Source organism: Mustela lutreola, chromosome 15 (genome assembly GCF_030435805.1).
Source record: "Mustela lutreola isolate mMusLut2 chromosome 15, mMusLut2.pri, whole genome shotgun sequence".
NCBI classification, from domain to species: domain Eukaryota; kingdom Metazoa; phylum Chordata; class Mammalia; order Carnivora; family Mustelidae; genus Mustela; species Mustela lutreola.
The window spans coordinates 25279685-25287356 of NC_081304.1; the positions used below are offsets into that span (position 1 = coordinate 25279685).

Here is a 7672-nt window from a genome sequence, read left to right on the forward strand (position 1 = left end):
GCGGGAGGTCACCGGGGCAGTTAATCCAGCCTGACAGAGCAGGGATGAGCAGGGAGGAATTAGGGAGTTTACAACATCCTTCCATCCCGCAGCAGCCCGCCCGCCAGCCTGCCTGCCCAGCCGCCTCCTTCCTTCCTCTCTCTTTCTGCCCTTTTTTTCCCTCTCCCTCCCTTTGCTGGCAGCCCAGCCCTAATAAAATGCAGTGTCTCCAGCAAGTCTGCCCGGCTGCCGCCTCACCGCTCCCGCCTGCACGCAGCCCTCAAACCAAACTGCTCAGCGCAGCCCCGCCTGGCAGCTGCCACTTAACCCTTGCCAGCCCGGCTGGCGTCCGTGGGCGGAAGGCCCTCCTCCCTTCCGCCTCCCTCAGGCCCGGGGGGAGGGAAGGCCGGCCTTCTGAGAGGGAGAGGGGTGCTGGGCGGGGGCTCCCCACCGTTCTAGAGCCCAGCCCCTGAGAACCCACCCAGGCACAGGTGCCCAGGATTGCTGGTCTACCCTGGTCCTGGGACCCTTCCTTCAGACTTGGGCTTGGTGCCTCCCTACAGCACCCCCTCCCCAGGCCAACAGGGCGGGGCTTGTTGTCCCCATTGGACAGATGAGGAAACTGAGGGCCTCACAGGGAGGTTTCAGGCCGAGCTGGGTCACCCCGGCTGCTGGGTGGTGTTGCTGATTCTCAACCCAAGACTTCTGCCAGCACGGGGAGCTGCCTCCGTCTTGCTGTGTGCGTGGGCACGTCCCCGTGTATAACCCCGAGGCCACGGGAGGGATACATGTGTGTGCACCTGTGTGTTGGGCACCTCTGTCTCTGGGAGCGTTATGGCTTTGTACGTTTGTGTGACGCTAAGGGGGTCTCAGAGGCGTGTGTGTGTGTGTGTGTGTGTGTGTGTGTGTGTGTCTCAAGTGGGAGTTCATGTAGGTGTGAGGGAAGAGAGAGATGTCACCGTGCGTCTCGGTCCACATGTCTCAGGGGGAAAGGCAGCTCACAGGTGTGTGCGCGCCTTCACACAGTCTCCCAGCTGCACCAGCACGTGTCCCTCACACCCTTCCCCTCATTCCAGCTCGTCCGGGTCCCTGTCTCCAGTGTCAGAGGTGAGCAGCCAGAAGGGGTGGGGGGGGAGCCGTGCTGTCCCCCCTCCCCAAGGTCTGGGGGGCAGTAGCAAGAAGGCTCAGAGTCAGGGTGCAAGCCTGAGAAGGGAAACACAGAGCCCACTCAATGTGTTTGCTTCCCTCAGTCCGCTCGGATCCCCGGCATGGGCTGGGGGCATGGTGGTGCTCCCCCTGCCTGAGGCCTCACCCTCACCCCAAGCTGGAAGGGACAGACCAGAGAGTGAGGGACCGGGGAGTGCCTGGGCGTGGAGGCAGGGGGTTTACACACGTGTGCAAGCATGTCTGCGTGTGAGCCCAAGATCAAAGAGCAGCCCTGAGGTGACCTGGCGGCGGCGGCGGCGGCCGTGGCGGAAGGCAGCTGGCTGGCAGGGAACGCCAAGCGGCCAAGCAGAGTGGAGTCAGGGAGGCCACAGCCGGGAGCCTCCCACCCACCCCGACCTGCCCCAGTCGGGGGCAGCCACAGGGTCAGGAGCACCTGCAACCAGGGGCCAGGCCCAGCTCAGCCCTTGAGACCAGAGTCCCAGCAGTGGATCCTCAGGACGCAGAGTTCCCCAGGAGCCCCTGGAAGCTCAGAGGCCTCTCTGTGTCCAACACCTTCCCCAACTCCCAGGCCCTCCCCAAGAGCTGTCTGCCTCCAGCCTCCAGTTCAAAGAGCTCAGCGGTTATTTTCTTCTTTTTTATTAACGTTATATATAAAGATGGATCCAGTAAGAAAGCAGAAATGAGAAGGCTGGGAGGGAGTGGGAGTTGGCTTCATTCCTGCCCGGCTCGGGTGGGACTCTGAGATCTACCTCGACTCTCCTTGCTCCCGCACCTCCCACCAAACCCAGATCCGGCCGGAGCCCACATCCCTGTTTCTCTCTGCTCACAACGCATAGGCAGGTATGTCCAGGAGGAAAAGGCCACATAAATAGGAAACCACAGTAGGGAGGAGGCTGTTTCTCTCTGTTGCTCTTAAAAAAAAAAAATTACTATATATATAGCTAGTCTATCACCTCCCCTTTTCTTCGATGTTTGACTACATCAGGGTAGAGGAAGGTTAGCTCTGGCAGGACGTCCGGACCAAGGAGGGGCGGCGCTACCAGCCCTTCAGATGGCCACCCCCTCACCCCTAAAGGCACGGAGCTGTCGCCCTCCCCTCTTTCCCCGTGCACCTCACCCGCCATTCTCCATCTGCGGGAGCAATCTGTTTCCAAAGTCACCGGAAAGGGGATGGTTTGGGGTTTGTCTTGCCTGGCATGCTTCCTTGGAGATTTGGGGTTTGGCGCCCAAACTGCCAACTTACTGCAGGAGAGAGAGGAAGAGGTGGGTGGGAGTGGGGCAGAGCTGAGGTGCCCATGCAGGGGAGACTGGTCCTATCTGGTAACAATGCCCTTTGTTTTCCTAATTTTCAACAGCTTTTAAAACCAAAGTTGTGCAAAGTCCTGTACACGGAAGAAATGGGTCCTTAGGAAAGACCCCTGAGACCCACCGCTCCTCTCCGACCAGAGGAGGAGAGAAGACAGAGATGGTTCCTTGAGTTCTTCCCTCTAAAGCCACAGATATTAAACGATTCCCTCACTTGGGGGGATTTCTTTGGTTTAACCCTCAAATCTGAAATGAGGGCTAGAAGAGCAGGCTGGGAGCTACCTGACATCCCCACTCTGAGTCCTGGTCACGATGTCCAATGTCTTTTTGACAGAGGGGATGCTCAGGAAGTGGGGAGCCACAGGTGGCTTAGGAGGGACCAGGCCTAGCAGGTCCTGGGATCCTTGGTGCCTGGTGCCCCGGCCCGGGCCTGAGCTGCAAACGCTCCGTGGTCTCCCTGGTCCCCAAGGTCTCCAGTCTGTGGAACGAGCACTAAGTTTTAGAAGCTGGAAGGCGATGGGCCATTGAAAGCCAATCCAGGCTCCTGGAGCAGAAGGGGAACGGCTGTCCCAGCTGGAGTGGAGTGCCCCAATATCTGGAGGGGAACCCCAGTGCCCAGGCAGGGGGAGGGAGGTTCAGGGGACATCCGTGGTCCATGCAAATTTCATCTGGAAGCTCTCGGGTCCCTGGAGGAAGGGGCAAGGAAAGGGGACAAGGGGTGCCTTTTCCCCAGTGCTCCTCGATGATTCCTGAGTGTCGGCTAGGACAGAGGTGCCTTCTGCCTGGTCCGGGGTCCTTCATGGGAGGTTCAGGCCAGGTGGGTGCTCAGTACACAGCCCCAGGGTTGGGCGGGGGCCCAGGGGAGGCGTGATGCAGGGCGGCCGGCTGAGGCGGCTGCTGCTGTAAGTGGGGTCCACTCAGGTTTTGTGCATGGTACCAGGAGTTGGTGGGGTCGTCCAGATAGCTTGGGGAGGCACTGTATGGGAGCGGTGGGGGCAGCTGGCTTCGGGCAGGGGCCGGAGTGGAGTGGGAGGAGGTGTCCCAGAGGGCGGGGGACGGCGGTGAGTTGCAGGCCATGGAATCACTGTTGTTGGGGCTGTGCTCCAGGGGCACCTCCCCGTTCTTGTAGAGCTTCTTAAATTTGGAGCGGCGGTTCTGGAACCAAATCTTCACCTGCGTGGGAGGGCATGCAGAAAAGGGGGAGCAAGTTAGCCTTTCAGGATGCTCAGCAAAAACCCCAAGAGGACCCAGCCTAGAGAGAGCAAGCCCAAGTTCAGCCCACCCCATTTTACACACAAGGTCCAGGCAAAACCCAAGGGTTTCAACCCAGGGCCAGCATCTTTATTCTATCTGGGCTAGAACGTGGAGAGGAACATTCCACTCCCTGGGTCCAAAGTCCGCTCTAGTGCGTGACCTTGGGCAAGCTACTTAACTTCTCCCATCTGCAAAATGGGGATGCTGAAAGCCCCTACTTCATAGGGTCATCACGAGGCTCAAATAAATTCGGATGGATAAAGAACTTAGGACCGCCTGTGTGGTAAGCAATCAACAAAAGGCAGCCAGTGGGGTGGGGAACGGGCAGTTCGTGGCATTTGTTCACATAAGAAACCCATGGGCAGAGGTGCACAGACCTACAGAGACAAACACACACCCACGTAAGCATCTCCATGTGCAGGAATGCACCCATTCACAGCATCGCACTCACACACCAGCTTATAAAGACACACACAGGCTCAGAGGCACCCAGGTAAATGCCCTGTGAACATGAGCACCCATGGGCACTCTGGGACTGGCTCACGGGGGTGACCTGGGGACTCAGGAGCAGGTGAGCCATGATTCCCCACATTTCCCTTGGGGTATCTCCCCCTCCCCCTGCTGTTCCCCACCCCATGACTGATACAAACAATGAATCAGCTCCTCACGGGGTGACCCAGATTCCCAGCGGACAGGGCCCCACGCAGCCACCCAGGTCCGCCTGTCAACACCTGTAGGGATCCAGGCATCCAACAGCCACTCCCCCCTGAGCAGGGCCAGCCTGCTGGGGGGCTCTAGGAACAGGCTGGGGGGAGGGGTGGAGCTCACCTTTGAGTTCTCATCCCCCTTTGGTGGGGTATCTCCCTCCTTGGCTTGGAAGGGGTGAAGCATTTGGGTCAAGCACTAATGTGGTGTTTGAGTAGAAGCGAACATTTCTGTACACATGCTCGCCAGTGTGCACAGCTGTGGATACAGCCATGTACACGTGTCCCTCCATCTATAAACACAATGACCCTTGAAAGGTCACACTCCTGTTGCGACCCTTCCCACATGTACACTGGCCCATTGGCATGTGTGCAAATGTACACGCATACACACGTGTATGTACGCTGCTACCCACACACGCCTGGCCTGCTGGCCCGGAGGGGGGGCCCAGACGGGAGGTGAACTCCTGTTAAGTGAGGGACAAGCCCTGCGGAGAAGCGTGGGAGCCAGGGCGTCTGGAGCAAGGGGAGGATACCTCTCCTTGTGGCAGACAGACACAGTTGCACAGGTTCACAAATAATGCACGCCTGTACACGTTTTAATGCAGAAACTTCCGACAGCAGTTGTGGCTCGGCATGGGGGAGGGGTGGCCTTCGCTCTACGAGCGAGGGTTTCAAGGGCCTGCCGGCGATCTCAAAGGCCAGCCAGTTTGTCGGCGCCTGGGGAGCCCCCGGGTCCCGCGCGGCCCCACCAAGCCCCAGCGGCCGTCGCCGGCCCCTCACTGACCTGTGTCTGCGTGAGGCCCAGTTGCGCGGCCAGCTCGGCGCGCTCGGGCAGCGCCAGATACTGGGCCTTCTGGAAGCGGCGCTGCAGGGCGGCCAGCTGGTAGCTGGAGTAGATCGTGCGCGGCTTTCGGACCTTCTTGGGCTTCCCGTTCACCATGCGCACCTCGGCTTCCGGCTCCTCCTTCACGGATACTGCGGGCAACGCACGGGGCGGGGGAGGCGGCTCAGCCTGGGCCTGCGCCCCCTGCGCCCTTCGCGCTCCCGCGGGCAGTCCCAGGCTCCCGCCCAGCGACTCGCTGCGGGCCGCCCGCCTGCGCGCTCCGCCGCCCGCGCCCGGGCAGGGTGTTGCGGCGACCGAGCCGGACCGGGGGTTGAAGGCGGAGACCCGGACCCGGCGGCCGCCCACGACGCGCGCCCCCAGCCTGCAGCTCCGCGCCCGGGCCCCAGAGCGCCGTCCCCGGCGCCGGCCACCCGGGCGAGGACAGCCGAGGCTTCGGTCCGACGCCTGCCCGGCTCGCCTCCCAGCCTCGCGTCTGCTCGCCACCCTCCTGCCGGCCGCCCCCTTCCCGCCCCAACTTGCCCTCCGTCACCTCTCTCGCTCTTTCCCTCCTCTCTCCCTTCCTTCTTCTTTTCTAAACTTTTTTTTTTTTTAATCTTGGAATCGTTTTAGATTCTCAGAAAAGTTGCAAGCATAATACAAACTCCCTCTTCCTTCCTTCCTTTCTCCTTCCTTCTCTTTCTTTCTTGGCCTTTCTTGGGTTCCTTTCTCTCACTTTGTCTTTCCACATTTCTCTTTCGCTCCTTCTCCACCCCTTCTCTTTTTTTCACTTTTCCACTTCTCAGTCTCTGCTTCCGTGTGTGTGTGTGTGTGTGCCTTTCTCCAAGTTGCCCTTACCATTCACCCCCTATCCCCGGCCCATTTCCAGAGGGTCCCTGGAGTTTCCAGTCCCCGTTGCCTAACCCCAAGCCTTGCCACCCGTTGGAAGAGTTGATGTGCCGGCGAAAGCAACTCGATTCAGAAGTCCCCTGACACCCCTCTTCTCCTCTCTCCTCTAGCTGGCCCCATCCTCACCGAGACCCCGGCGCACAGCCTTGCGACTGAAAGGTTGTCTGACCCCTCTGGGGTCACTTAACCCACCCTGCCTAACTTTAGACAGCACTTTTATTTTTTTAATCCCCTCAACGCGTCCCTAGATCTGGGGTTCAATTCTCCGTCTTTCTCTCCCTCGGGGAACCTTCCAGGCTCTCACCTGGATCCTGGGCGGGCAGCGGCTGCTCCCGGTACGCCCCGTATTGCCGGTAGGAGGCTCCATAGGTATATTCCGACTTTGGCGAGTAAGCGCCCGTGCCCGCAAGCCCGTTGAGATTGAACTGGTGGTGGTAGGTGTAGGGGTTCACGGTCTGGCCGTAGGGCTGGCCCGAGTAGTAGTCGTGCTGGGGAGCGCTGTAGTAGCCCAAATCGGTGACAGAAGACTCGGGCAGGGTGGGCGAGTCCTTGGAGCCCGCATGGCAGCTCAGCGAGCTGGAGATGTCGGTCAGGATGCTGCTGAGCTTGCGATCGAAGGAGCCACTCATCCTGGCGGGCGCCGCGGGTCCGGGGGCCGGCCTGGGCCGCCGAGCCGGAGCGGGCAGGAGCGCGGAGGAGGCACAGGAGACGAGGCGGGGTTGTGCGTCCGGGGGGGCGAGGGGAGGACCCGCAGGTTCTCGGGGGAGGGGAGGCCGAGGGGCGCCTAGACCATCGCCGGCCTTCCGGCGGTCGCTGCGCGCCTCCCGTCGCGTCCCAAGCCACAGTCAAATGCTGCCAGCTCCGCCCGGCCAGCCGGTTATAGACTCAATAGTGGAGTCGCGGAGGGAGGCTCCTGCGCTCTGATTGGCTGCAAGTCTTGCCTTCGAGGCAAAACATGCTCTTGCGCTCTTTCGTTCTCTCTCTCTCTTTCTCTTCTCTCTCCCCCATTCTTTGTTGTTACCCAAAACACACACACACACACACACACACACACACACACACACACCCCTTGTTACTCCTCCCGTGGCTCCCACCCCCAGTTCAGATAACCCCTCCAGCGTCTCTGCAGGAAGGCGTAGGGGGCGGGTGTCTCTGCCGGGCGCCCCCGGGATTTGCCAGTCTGTCTGTCTCCCTGGCTGCGGCTGGGAGGTGGGCTTAGGTGCGATGGAGAAGCAGGGGAATTTGCCCATTGGGCGTTTGTAGAGGGAGGTGGTCCAAGGTGGTGTGTGTGTGACACTATGCAAATAACAGGCGGACAGATGTGCCCAGAATGAGAAAGACCTAGGGCTCATGAAAATACTTTAAATTTCTTTTACAATCAGAAGAAAAGGAACAGACACTTTCAGTTGAAGAAAATGTTTGACTATAGGATATTGATTTATTTACAGCGATGCAGTCATAAAATGTAACCTTGAATGCCTTTCCAGAGAAAGGGGCCCATCAGGACAAAGTGCCACAGGACCGTGAATGT

At 59.8% G+C, this 7672-nt stretch overlaps 1 protein-coding gene across 1 annotated transcript; it reads right to left on the reverse strand.

The window, feature by feature from the left end:
* Positions 1-1813: 1813 nt before the first annotated feature.
* Positions 1814-7031, reverse strand: DLX3 (distal-less homeobox 3). Its single transcript, XM_059148646.1, has 3 exons — positions 6446-7031; positions 5197-5387; positions 1814-3624 (listed from the first exon to the last, which is right to left on the reverse strand). Exons 1-3 carry the CDS (start codon positions 6768-6770, stop codon positions 3277-3279), a joined length of 864 nt encoding a protein of 287 aa, XP_059004629.1. The 5' UTR covers positions 6771-7031; the 3' UTR covers positions 1814-3276.
* Between the last annotated feature and the right edge of the window lie 641 nt (positions 7032-7672).